The sequence below is a fragment of the Sebastes fasciatus genome, chromosome 6 (genome assembly GCF_043250625.1).
Source record: "Sebastes fasciatus isolate fSebFas1 chromosome 6, fSebFas1.pri, whole genome shotgun sequence".
Classification (NCBI taxonomy): domain Eukaryota; kingdom Metazoa; phylum Chordata; class Actinopteri; order Perciformes; family Sebastidae; genus Sebastes; species Sebastes fasciatus.
Window position 1 is genome coordinate 27,012,538 of NC_133800.1, and position 14,131 is coordinate 27,026,668.

The 14,131-nt window shown below is 41.1% G+C and overlaps 1 protein-coding gene across 43 annotated transcripts in view; it reads left to right on the forward strand.

Annotated features, from left to right (window-relative positions):
- Positions 1 to 1,819: 1,819 nt before the first annotated feature.
- camk2b1 (calcium/calmodulin-dependent protein kinase (CaM kinase) II beta 1) overlaps positions 1,820 to 14,131 on the forward strand; it is an 81,650-nt gene continuing 69,338 nt past the window's right edge. For 26 of the 43 annotated variants that reach the window (XM_074638885.1, XM_074638928.1, XM_074638894.1 and 23 more), the window contains exons 1-2: positions 1,820 to 2,129; positions 8,715 to 8,809. In XM_074638885.1, the coding sequence (XP_074494986.1) occupies positions 2,068 to 2,129; positions 8,715 to 8,809 (157 nt within the window). In that variant the 5' untranslated portion in view covers positions 1,820 to 2,067. The remainder of the gene's footprint in view (positions 2,130 to 8,714; positions 8,810 to 14,131) is intronic. The other 17 variants (XM_074638927.1, XM_074638929.1, XM_074638921.1 and 14 more) reach the window with 1 other exon arrangement.

Genomic DNA, 14,131 nt, shown 5'->3' on the forward strand with positions numbered 1-14,131 from the left:
ACACATGGCGGCATGTTTTGAAGGCACAAACCAAGCTCTCTCATATTTGCCCCTATTTGGAAATAAGCAGCGTGCAGGCGGGAGGTGTGTTCGATTACAGTACCGCGCTGTGCCGTTACGCGCTCTGTCCACCAGAGGGCGGCAGAGAGCGACTCCTCCACCGCCGCTCATTGATGAAGCTGCAACCAAATCAAGCGGACTATGTCAAGTTAGCCTGACTCATCAGCACAAGACCGGAAAGTGGTTCATTTCTGCCTACAAAATAAAGTGCAATTTTGTCGCACGGATGTTCTCGGCCAGAAAAGGCATGTAAACCATAACAGTGATCATTATAAAGCTAAATAAATAAAATGTATTCAAAAATGCATGTTATGTTTTCCTCATTTTATATGTAAAACCATATATCCTTACTTATTATGGCTGTCAATCGAATAATATATTTAATCACGATTAATCACATGATTTTACATAGTTATTCACGATTAATCGTAAATTAATCACACATTTTTTATCTGTTTGAGATTTGGGAGATTAGTCAAGTATTTAATAGGCTTATCAACATGGGAGTGGTCAAATATGCAAATATATGTATATATTATATTATTGGAAATCAATTAACGGCACAAAACAATGATAAATATTGTCCAGAAACCCTCACAGGTACTGCATTTAGCATAAAAAATATGCTCAAATCATAACATGGCAAACTCAAGCCCAACAGGCAACAACAGCTGTCAGTGTGTCAGTGTGCTGCTCAGTGCGTCCGAAAATATACATACTGTTTATTCATACAAAAGCATGTTCAAGGGGACTGTTCGTAACTTCTTACACATATAAATCAATCCGGGTCGGTGTCCCATGCGTGCTCGCGTGTGGCTACGTTGTTCAGACAAGACTCCAACACAAACTACACGGAAGGACCAAAGTTATATCTAGTGAAGCCCGCCTTGCAAAACAGTGTTGGCCACGGTCGGAGGACGCAGGGGAGACCGTAGCTTTGGTCTCCAGGGCCGGAGTCTCTGCTCCTCTGCCTGCTTGCCTTCACTCAGCTCGCTCCACTCTTACGTGCATACGCGCACACTCCACACTGCAGAAGAGTTAGTAGCTCTGAGAATATCTACTAAATGTACAGTAGAGGTTTGTGCAGAAATAAATGCTGCAGCTCCTCCAGACCAACAGAGGTTTCCCATGTCTTGTGAAGTGACGGAGCTCTGCAGCAAGAAACGTTATCGTCTCCGACCGGGTGCCGGTGTCTCCTTGTGGCTGCGGTCGGGAGGCTGAAGACAGGAAAAGCCAACACTAGGATCAGCATTGATTCATGGAGAGACCTTCGTCTGGTCAGCTAACATTACTGAAATGTATATATAGAGTGATATTGTGGTTTTAGCTGACGTGTGTCGCCTCACTATTTTGAGCGATGCTCGTTGATGTCTATGTAGAGCGAGCAAGCGCGAGCCCGACGCTGACTTTCGTTGACTTAAGGTGTTGTCACAGGTGTTGCTGTTAACAAGCATTTCTGACTTCAGCCACACGCGAGCGCGCAAATGCAAGCGTGCATTTGTCCCGACCCGGAACATTTATACGCTTAAAAAGTTACAAACAGTCCCTTTAACAGAACCCCTACTTTTTATTATTATTATTATTATCATCATTTTAATATTGTGCATACAACATCATAACACAAACTATTCAACAACACTGAATTTATTACTGTAAAGTTATAATAATTAAAAAAAAGTTATTATTTAAAGCGGCGTTTTATTCTGGAAATCGTAGCAGGAAGTGGCTCCACTCTGTTCCAGCTGGCTTGATGACGGCTCGTCAGTCAGAGAGTGGAGACAAACAGAGCGCGAGAGAGAGAGAGAGAGATAACACCCACACCCTGCTCGCTTCGTCTCTCTCTCTATATATATCAAACCCTCCTGCACTAAAAGAGCATTTCACCTGCTCCAAAGGCTCGTCTAGCTGCTGGGCGGACCTGTAGTTTAAACGCAAACATTGTTTCTTTTTCCGGAGCTGACAAAAAGTAAAAAAGAAGCGAGAGAGAGACTGAGAGAGGAGAGAGACATGGCCACGACAACCTGTACGCGATTCACAGACGAGTTTCAGCTGTACGAGGAGCTGGGGAAGTGAGTACAGCAGCTGTTTTTAATGCTGTTTCGCTTATTTGTTTGTTTCTGGAGCGGTTGTCTGATTTTAAAGTGGAATCATTTTGGAGAAATTGTGAAGGAGAGCTGGTTTCCAGGCAGTGCACAATGTGTGTGTGTGTGTGTGTGTGTGTGTGTGTGCTTTTTCAGGATGACAGCTCTCAAAATACTCTGCTCTCTCTCTCTCTCTCTCTCTCTCTCTAACAGATGCTTGCTCTTCTCATACTATTCTGTCATGCATGTGCAGAAAAAAAGCGGACAATATTTGCAGCTAACATTATTAATTAAAAACGTGGTGGTGCTGGTGGTGTCAGAAATGTCTTGTGGTGCAACCATTACAGCACCACGGATGAAAAGTTCTACTATTTTTCTCCCCAAGTAACTGGGGATTCATAGATCTTCAGATGCATACAGTGAATACAGTGAATGTGCATGAAATATTGCACACATGGCAGTTTCTGAGCAGATATCTGCTTGAATAATTAATCTGCAAAAGCTAGAAAACTAAGATCTGTAGAAATTAATGCATTCAAATTAATTTTTTTTTGTCTTTTGGGAACCTTATTCACTTTTGACCTATTTTTTTCTTTCCATTATATCTATGTAAAGTTCTGAATTAATGGCATCTAGATGTACACGTTTTGTATGAACATGTAGTGAGCACATTACGCGAAGGAGTGACAACTCTCGCTTCCTTAGTTTTGCAGCATTGTGGTGGTACCCGATTCGACTGTTATCAGGCCATTAAATAGGCGTTATCAGTCGCTATAAGCACCATAGATGTGGGGCATTAGGGGACTACTACATCTACTACGTTGTAAAAGTGAAAGTGAAACTTAAAAGCAACATGTTTTAACATGTTAAAACTACAACTTTAGGTTTAGGCAACAAAAACTACAACTTTAGGTTTAGGCAACAAAATTACAACCTCTTTAGTCTTAGGCAAAACAACTACAACTTCTTTAGACTTAGGCAATACAACTGCAATAAAACTACAACTTCTTTAGGTTTAGGCAACAACAAAAACACTTAGTTAAGTTAAGGGAAAAACATTGTGTTTTGAGTTAGAATAGCTACAAACACAACTACACATTGTTGGTTTCACACGGCATGCGAACTCCAGTCTCCTGGGTGAAAGTCCTGTGTTTTGTGTCCCATCCACAGTCCCCGACCTCCACATAATTACTACGGTCGCTACAGGTCACTATCTTGTTCTTTTAAACCTTCTTTTGGTGATCCCCCATGTGAATAGATGATAAAAAACAACTATTGGGTGTAGTAGGCCCCTATTGACACACATATATGGGGCTTGTAGCAACGGATAACGCCTATTTAATAGCCTGACAGTCTAATTGGCTGAATCCGCAGATACGGACCTCACCCGTTGAGAGGTGTAAACATACAGTACATATGGCCTACCCAGAGTGTAGGTAATTAATGGGGAACGCTGGACTAGTCATGAAAATTGAGAACCGTGGGAGTTTTCCTTTTGTATCAAGCAGCAAAAAGTTGTAGCAGTTGTAGTTGAGTTAATTTGCCAGTTGCAGACATTGCACGTCCTGCGATGAGATTATTGTGTATGCGCACATCGCAGTGTCAATGCTGAAACGATATATCCTGCAGCCCTATCATAAGAGATAAACATGAACATAAAGGTCACCAAACTCACTTATGAGACATCGTTTAAGTCTCTATATTGCAACATTATAGTTATTCTATTATTAGGAGAGGGCGGAGGAGAAAGGGGAACAATTGAGAAATCATTCCTCGTCATCAGGCGCACAGTGTTTGATTATTATGCATATCACTTGTTATTTACTGATGGCTTGATTGGCTCCATGCCGTTTAGCCAGCCACCTCTGGGATGATAACTGCATCAATGTGTTGCTTTCATTTGTGGATTTCATAACAGGGATATTAGCAAGTTGTTTGATTTTTGTTTTCATCTGAAGCTTGACTTTTTAACTACACAACGGTGAAGTGGCTTTTGCCAGAACACCAACAAGTTCAACATTCACTCATTGACGACAATGGCAGGATATTTAATGCACAATGAAGTGTCATTTCTTTCTGTTTGCTGTTTTGTTTGTTGCTTTTGTGTATCCACTTCCCTTCAACCTGCCTTATCTAATTTGGTTTAAATCAGTGGTTTGCTGTGTTGCCCAGTTTTCGACAACCGCTGGAGAACGAGCATACATTTTTTGCTTGATTTATTGTTGGGTTAAAATGCTCAATAGAAAATATTGCAATAATTAAAAGCTTTTTTTTTTTTTAAAGCATTTTTTTTGCCCCAAAACTGCCCTAAAAAATGTTCCCTAATAATTTTATAATTTACAGGGTTAAAAAGCTTCTGAAACGACAGTCAAGACCATCCGTGGACATTTAAACTGTCTTTTGAAAGTGGTTTTAAGTTATACTAAGGTATATTGTTTGGTGTTAACAGGTCTTGCTGGCAGTTGAAATCAGTCATGTCCTCAGGTGGAACTGTCTGCTCGTGTAAATCAATAAATATGCCAAGAGAAAATGAAGTTTAATAGACTTACTGAAGATAACGTTGACATTCAAATTCTAAATCAACATTTGAATGCTGCGCAGCTTTTTTGTTTTGCCTGTCTGAAAAAAGTCCAAAAGTCAACATTTATTGAAAGCGATAGATGTAGTCATTTCCAAAATTCATGTTTTTATCTAACAAAATATTCTGCTTCAAGATTTAAAAAAAAAAAAATCAAGTCTAGCCAAGCTATCACTCCCTTCAGCTCCGTTCTCCTTATACATCCATGGTCAGCTCCATCGGCGCTGTTTGAATGCATTTAACATAAATGTCAGTATATGGGTGCTCTACAGTTGTAGCGTCGGCCGATTTGACCACGGAGATGAAAGTGACGACTGGCTTGACTGCACATTACCGCAATACGATAACATTTCCTGTCCATGACAGAGTAAGCATTCAGCTTTAGCCGTGATGTCTAGCTCTGCTTTTCCTGCAATGTGTGAAACCCAAAGTGTTTCCATACTTTACTGTATGTGTAGTGTTTACCACGTTGGATTTAACATGTGAGGGTGCAGGTCGTATCCACGCGGACCCTCCGCCGTTTCCTTCTTTCTCGGCTCAGCTCACCGCGGCCCCGTTGCGGTGTGTTTTGGTTGACGGATACGGAACGGATATGACGTCACGTTACTCAGACTACAACAATAAAAGCGGTAACTTACTTCTACCTCCGCATAGACTCAAATGAAGCAAATATATCGATTCTGGCATTAAAAATGTATTTCAAAATCGTAAAAAAATAAATCGTAATACATAGATGAATCATTTCCCCCCCCCCCACCCCCCCCTCCCTAATGGCAAGCAGAAAGGTGAGTTAGGCAGTGATGAATTGAGAAGATTAAATGGATGTTTTTATGGCATGATACTGGGTCACCATTTCATCTCTTAAATAATAAATATTGTTAGCAGGAAAAGGTTTTGCCTGCCTAACTCCAATATCTCCCAAAGCCAGTGAGACTTCATGCTCCGGTCCCGGCTCTTCTTGATTAAAGAAACACATTTGTGAAGAATGCAACTGATTAAATGTGTAGGCCTGGCTGTGTTCAGATAAATCTTAGCTTCTACACAATGCACTTCAGTCAAAAAGCGCTGGCTTTGAAGCTCTCTGTGTGAGACGAGAGAGAGACTAATCTGTACGCCCTGCACTGCAAAATATGTTTCATAGACCAATCTTATTATTCACCCAGTCACATAAAGCTTGAAGGAAAGAGCGCAGGTGTGAATGGCTTCGCCTCCTCACGATAACGCTCTCAGTGACTTTGTAATACTAATCCAACATCTGAGGAGAGCTAATTGTTGCGTGCTCACTCTCTAATGGTGTCACTTTCTTAGCAGGGCTTGTGACATTTAGGCATCGTGCCTTTGCCTTAGTATATTTAGCCCATTTATTCCAAATCATGTCTACCGTATTTAACTACAAACATCACAGCATGCTTTGAAAAATGGTTGGAAACAATGTTAATTACAAATGTTTTTTATAGTAACTAGGCTGACGTATGCTGCAACACTGGAATAATCCTACTTCTATGTTTTTTTTAATGTTTTGCCATAGGGTTTCAAATTCGATTCAAATATTTAATCGCGATTAATCACATGATTAATAACAAATTAATCACACATTTTTTTACTGTTCAAAATGTACCTTAAAGGGAGATTTGTCAAGTATTTAATACTCTTAACATGGGAGTGGGCAAATATGCTTGCTTTATGCAAATTTATGTATATATTTATTACTGGAAATCAATTAAAAACACAAAATAGTGAGAAATATTGTCCAGAAACCCTCACAGGTGCATTTAGCATAAAAAATTGCTCAAATCATAACATGGCAAACTGCAGCCAAACAGGCAACAACAGCTGTCAGTGTGTCAGTGTGCTGACTTGACTATGACTTGCCCCAAAACTGCATGTGATTATCATAAAGTGGGCATGTCTGTAAAGAGGAGACTCGTGGGTACCCATAGAACCCATTTTTATTCACTTATCTTGAGTTCAGAGGTCAAGGGACCCCTTTGAAAATGGCCATGCCAGTTTCTCCTCGACAACATCTTTGTGTAAGTTTGGAGCGTTATTTAACGTCCTTCGCAACAAGCTAGTATGACATAGTTGGTACCAATGGATTCATTAGGTTTTCTAGATTCATACGATTATTTTCACTCTAGCTTTAAAACTGAGCCTGCAGGTTGTATTCATACGTTAAAGAAATTAGTGGCGTTAATGTGGTATTATTGTGGTAACTTTGACAGCTTTATTTATTATACTTTAATAATTCAGGCCTCAAAAATGAGATGATCATTTTAATTCTTCATAATCAATTATAATACAAACATCCTGTAAACCATGCATTTGGAAGATTTTCACAATAATATGAACAGTCACAACCTTGAATGTATCTTCCTGCCACAGTTACTCATTGAGAAAGAAACACACTCAAAGGGCACCTCGCACAAGTGTGTCCTTCTCTCACACAGCTGCTAAAAAGAAATCTGTAACAGCATATAGAGCTCATCGTTTTTCTTTGTTTTTGATATCCTGCTTCATCTCAGTTAGACTTGAAGCTTTGGAGTATAGATTTACAAATCCTAATCCTACAGTACGTAAGTCTTCCACACCACAGGCAGCTTGTGAGACTGTAACAGCACACCAGAAGCTCAGAGTTATCCGGTTACAAAACCCCTCGACTACTGAAGGCACTAATGTTCTTCAAAAGTAATTTGAGGTTATTTTAATTCTCTCCATGACCACTTTTCTGGGTGTCAAACCAGATTTTGAAAAGCATTGATTCATGACCTGTTGCCCTATTCAACTGTGCATGTGTGTTATCATATTTAGCCCTGACGATGGATACTTACCTAACACAGTGTGAACTTTCCAGGCACAGCTGTGGAGTTTGGTGTCAGTAATGTGTTTATGTGTGTGGCCTGTGTCGTCCATGCAGTGCTTATACACAACTGTGTGTCAGTGAGTTTCTTGCTTTTGGTTTGCATTTCGCCACGGCGCACATGGTCGCTATAGAAAAGCACTCTGTAAGCGCGCTGATTCTCTCACCAACCAGACAGTCCCGACCCTGAGATGGGACATTTCAAACTCAGCCTGTTGTTGTTTTTATCAGGTGCTAAAACAGTATTGAAATACCCTGTGAAGTCTGCCGGGTTTTGTGTCTCCACATACCTGTAGACATCTCCGTCACTGTCTGCTCAGGTCAGCTGGTCTAACAACTTTCACCTTTGTCCCTGACCTTGTTGGTTGTCTGTAGCTGCCTCAGCGTGGAGGCAGACCAGTGGCACCAGTCAACTTTTTGACTGATCGCTGTAATGTTTCCTGTTCTTTCACTACATGTTTCACCTTTGTGTCGATATTGTGTCGCCGCTGGACAAAATAAGCCTCTTTGTTTTGTTAGAGCTCCTCTCACATAACATTTAGTAAAAGTTCTCAGAAATATTTATTATAATCTAAATATTGAATCGAACCGAGAATCGTTTCTGAATCGAATCGTGACCCCAGAATCAAAATCGAATCGTGAGATACGGAAAGATTCACACCCTTATTGTGTATCATGACAGGCTTTTCAAGGTGAACGACCTATTCACTAAGGCTGGATTTGTGTTCAAGAGCCTATTTTAGCCCTCTCTCTCACACACCACATGTGTGTATGTTATTTAGAATATGCTGACTGTGTATGGGGAACCTCGTGGGAGCTTATTAAGCAGACAAATCCTGTCAGTATAGTCTTTTAATGTAGCTAGCCGCAGTTAACGCGAGCAAATGACATCAGGTTTGATCTGCGTTGGGCATGGAAAAATGCCAGCTGTGCAGAAAATGCTGTCAGCAAAACCTCAGCCATAGTCATTAAGTTGAGCTGAGGTCCTTCACCACTCTCTTTGTCATTCATCAAGAAATTGCAGGTGTGCTGAATGCTGATGATGAATATTGTAATTAGAGAAGCAAAAATATATAATATCAACTGATAGCAATGCACCGAAGCTTAGTAAATGTTTTTTTTTTCTGTGTTTTTACAGGGGAGCCTTTTCAGTGGTGCGCAGATGTGTTAAGCTGTGTACAGGACAGGAGTATGCTGCCAAAATAATCAACACCAAAAAGTTATCTGCAAGAGGTAAGCACACCCATATTTCAGGATTTTTCATCACAGGTTTTGCTAATTCATTCATAAACACAACATGTGCTGCAGCCGAGACCGATGTGCTGTGTACCTAGTGGTTTGTAAAGTTGTTGGGATGCACAGATTTAACGGCCGAACATCGGTATCCGATATTCGCCTTGTTGATTTGCCTATCTGCAAATAAGATGACATTCTCCGATGGCAGTGGCCGGTGTTTATCTGTTGTGTTGCATCGATTTTGCGCCTGATATATGTTGTGTTGGTTATTTGCGGTCGGTCTCGGACAAATGTAACCAGCTGCTGATCGGGAGAAAAAGCCACTGGATGGACACGACTCTAGCATGACAGAGTGAAAGACAAAATTGGCCGTGTGGGAGTATTACACTGTCTCGGAGAAAGATGCACCAAATGCACTTGTGCGGCCGTAAATACTGTACATGGGCTTCCCACCCATGTAAAGTCTATACTAAATGTGTCTAATCGCTTTTACATTTAATTGCATTTCATTTATGGTTCACAAAACAAATACTTTTTGTTTGGCTATTTAAGTACTTAAACATTCTTCTCATTGAGTAAGTAGTTATATAGCAGCTGAAAAGACTTTTGAAGCAGTTATTTAAAAAAAAAAAAAAAGAACATTTTTCATGTGAAAGAAGGCTTTGTTAAAAATACATTTGTATGATTGACAGCTCAGTTATTTTTTATAATGAAGATGTCTTGGTTTCCCTGGTACAAAAGGGGAATAAATAACAGCAAAAACAAAATAAACCACAAACGCATCTGTATCGGCCCAGAATTTCACAATCGGTGCATCCCCGTTGTAAAGTGGGGGCTCAAAGAAAAGAGCATAGTTGAATTTCACTATTTCACAAAAAGTACAACATGCAGCCATTTCAGAGTGACTCATTTGTTCATAGTTTCCCTGTCCCAGTGGTCACCTCCCCACCTACAGTGTAGACAGTTATATAAGTGGTATCCAACAGCAATTACCCTCTCAGATGGTGCTGCGTAGGATAACATTTTTATCACATTGGGGTCTTTGTATGAGAAAAGGAGGACAATGGAACAGTTACAGAAGCTTTTGACAGTAAAGTAGAAATGCAGCTAGTACTGTACTGCGGTGCCTTATCTAGAAGGAGGCTAAATAAGGCTCCAAACTTACACTACATTTTCTATGGATACCCACGAGTCTCCCCTTTACAGACCACTTTATGATAATCACATGCAGTTTGGGGTAAGTCATAGTCAAGTCAGCACACTGACACACTGACAGCTGTTGTTGCCTGTTGGGCTGCAGTTTGCCATGCTATGATTAGAGCATATGTTTTATGCTGAATGCAGTACCTGTGAGGGTTTCTGGACAATATTTGTCATTGTTTTGTGTTGTTAATTGATTTCCAATAATAAATATATACAAACATTTGCATAAAGCAGCATATTTGCCCACTCCCATGTTGATAAGAATATTAAAAACTCTTACAAACAAATCTCCCTTTAAAGTACATTTTCAACAGATTAAAAATGTGCGATTAATATGCGATTAATCTCAATTAAATATTTGAATCGATTGACAGCCCTAGTATTAACGATTATGGTGATCAAGAAAACAATCAATGATGAAAATAATTGTTAGTCACAGCCCTACATTTGACCAAAGCAAGATGGTAGAAGTCATATTCGTATAAATCACTGTTTTCACTTCACAATGTTAATTTCTTCTAAATTACGTGGAAGATTTTGTTCTCTTGTGTACCACCGAAGCATCCTGTAGCAAAGGTTAATCTCTGTTGCTTTTCCTGGCACTTTGCATCATTAAATGATCACTTTTATGGATATTGTAAAAGCACTCAAAGCTCTTAGCTTTGAGTTCTTTAATATTGATTGCTTGTGAATTTGGTGAAAGGAAGTTAAGCTCCTTCCACTGTTACACTCATTTTAAATACTGGATGAATCTAAATGCTTTTTACTAAATAATCATATAATAATGTTTGGCTAAATAAGCACCCTAATTAGTGTCACATGCTGTGCAGCTGGTAACGGTTTAAGCCAAAGCCAAGGCTAAATGCCATGACCATGAAGACCAGTCCGACACCACGGTGGTCGCTGTGGCTCTTCACACAACCACTTGCTCAGTGTAAATCTCCTGCTGCCCCTCCAGCCTCGTAACTGGAGCCCCAATCCCAAGGCCCTGCCAGGTGGCACCGTACTGACCCTTGACTGTTACCCTGCCTTCACACACACACACACACACACACACACACACACACAAATGGAGCCACTGCTTGTGTGTGAAAATGTTGACTGTGGTTGAGCAGGCATTTTAACAGGCATTAGCAGAGGGCATCAACCGAGAATGTCTGGTCATATCGGTTTGTCTCTCGCAAGTGTTAGTCTAAATCAGGACTGCGGGATTTGTCAGTCTGTGTCCTTTTTTGTCTCGTTTGTTTGCAGTATGCGGACCATTTATGAAATTCTACTCTTAATGTTGCGATGATATGATGTTGAACAGGGACGTTTTCAAAGATCAACCAAGCCCCCCAGGAAGAGCGCCGGGCGTTGATCCCAACTTTTGTAGTGGCCAAATGGCGGTACTACAACTTTCGTGTTCGTCACGTGATGCCATTGGGCCCAAAAGACTTTTTCCCATAGACTTACATTGGAAAAGAGAGGTCTGTAACCCAGCGAATATTTTTTTTTTTGGTAAATCAACTCCCCAGTATGAACACTTGAATAGTCCTTATTTAAATCATTAGGTCCTAAAAGTTGTAAAATGCACTAATAACCGAATCCAGAGTTATTTCCCCTCCGTTCAGGTGAATGAGTTCGCCATAAAAGTGTCGATGTGTCAATTTTGTGTTCACAACTTTTCTGCTGCCTCCAAGTGGCCATAAAATTAGTTACAGTGATCAACTGCTTATAGTGATCAAAAAGCTTTGGACAGAATCATTCCTATACAAACGTTTAAATAATTAGCTTATAGTAATCAAGTAGTCTGCTTATAGTGTTCATTTTGGGTCTTTTCATACATGACAACATATGGAAAATCATTTTAAAACTATGTTAGACTAACGTTAGTTGAATTTCTACTTTACTCCCTTGATACTTTGCGTCGCGGACCGTCTGCTCTCCGACTGGATACCTGAGGCTGATGCTGCGTGCACATTGATATCATGACGGGAAAAGGAAAGTCATCTCTGATTGACAAACAAATGCGGACGGGGGAAAGCACCTGTGGTTGAAGCCGCCCTCGTCAAGTGGATTGATAATGCCCGGTCACGTAATGCCCCCAAAGTGAAACCTTTTCCGATCCTCAACCGGCTCTACGGCACACATGCAGACCGGCACCCGTCTCTCTCCATGCCGCCACCGGGTAGGCAAGCGTGGAGCTCGGCAAAAGGGGCGCCGTTCATCTGCTTGCACGCTCGTGCTGCAGAGCCGGCCGAAAATGGCTATGCCTCACCCCTGGTGAGGGAAAGGGCAGAAGAATTGGCAGCGAGCCAGTAAATAGCGAAGCGGTCCATTTCATTACTCTGTATTCATGTAATAAATATACAAATTAGAAGGCAATCAGCATGATAAATGATGCACAACAACGAAGATTCGGTTATAATAATCATCTGCTTATAGTGATCAATTTGACCCGGACAGACGTGATCACTATAAGTGGTTCCCACTGTATTGCAGATTTAAATTGTTCTGCTTTCCCAAATTGAACCATTACTTAACCTTTTTTAGCATGTTCAGGTTTTATAGTTGTGCTACCGCCACGTAATATTTTCTGTGTAGGAATTTATGTGCGTTCACAACAACATGGGGAAAAGACAAGACAGTGAGTTTATTAGTGTTTTATTTTACATCAGAACAAATCTACGTTATTTGAATGCTGCGTCCCATCATCCCTGGCAGCAGTTATGTCACTCTTGTGCAGCAAGCTGCTTTTAATGAGATTAAACCCATCCTAGATTATCCTGCTGCTATCAGCAGGAGGCTAAAAGTTAATCCCAGCAATTGGCTTGATGGGACCTAAAGCCACACAGATACACACAGAATAAATAATTCACCTATACATTGTGCTGTCATTGGACCTATACATTTCACTCAAGCTGCTTTATCAGGGAGTGCAGCTGCTTGTAGGTTTCCACCATATTTTCTGAGGCACAGCATAATCTCCCTGCTTCTACAATGCATTTGATAGGAGGACTGATCCGACCTGACTGGGTGGTGCTGCGCTCCTTACTAATGGATGAGCCATGTCCTATGAAACAGCAGAGCAACGGCAGAGCTGCGGCATACTACTTCTACTCCAGGTCCTATTCATAGCTCCATGACCTGTCTGACACGGGCTGCTACAGCCAGGTTTTATGGCCGTCATGATGACTTGCTGCTCTGCTTTAGAAGTGGGGTTTGGTTTAGGTCGTTTTTGTTGTTGTGCGGTTTGTCAGGCAGCAGGTAAGGTCGGTGAGCTTAGAGCCGTGGTTGCAGCAATTTAAGAGCAGCGTTCGCTTCGGACTGGCAGATGGAGATGGAAGCCGAGTGGAGGGAGGGGTCATGCGAGAGAAGGCACCCCAGGCACTTGGCAGCTGAGGGCCATGCGCCTGTACGCCTACATGCCTTTAGCACGGGACTCTCATCTGACTCGCTCGTTCTCTCTTACACACACACACACACTTACACACACATACACACATACACACACTCAAACTCAAACAGATATTCAAACAGCCATAGCAGAGGAGCTGAGACAGAGCTGTGATGGACTCAGTCAACTGCACAGTGAACTCTATCAATAATCTATTACAGCTACAAAAAAGCCTAACAAGACTAAGGATTTATTGTTTTCTGCTCATAATTAGGGCTGTCAAAGTTAACACGTAAACGCAAAATCGTTTCAACGCCATTTATTTCTTAAACGCATTAAGGCAATCGATCTTTCAGAGATTGTAGCGGGCTTAGTTTTAAAGCTAGAAGAAAGAAAGCTGTCGATACTGGTATCATATGAAACTAGTAAACCTAAGGAATCCATTGGTACCAACCATGTCATACTAGCTTGTCGTCAAGGAGGCTAAATAGCGCTTCAAATTTACACTACATTTTGGCGAGCAAAAACTGGCATGGGCATTTTCAAAGGGGTCATTTGACCTTTGACCTCAAGATATGTGAATGAAAATGGGTTCTATGGGTACCCACGAGTCTCCCCTTTACAGACATGCCCACTTTATGATAATCACATGCAGTTTGGGGCAAGTCATAGTCAAGTCAGCACACTGACACACTGACAGCTGTTGTTGCCTGTTGGGCTGCAGTTTGCCATGTTAT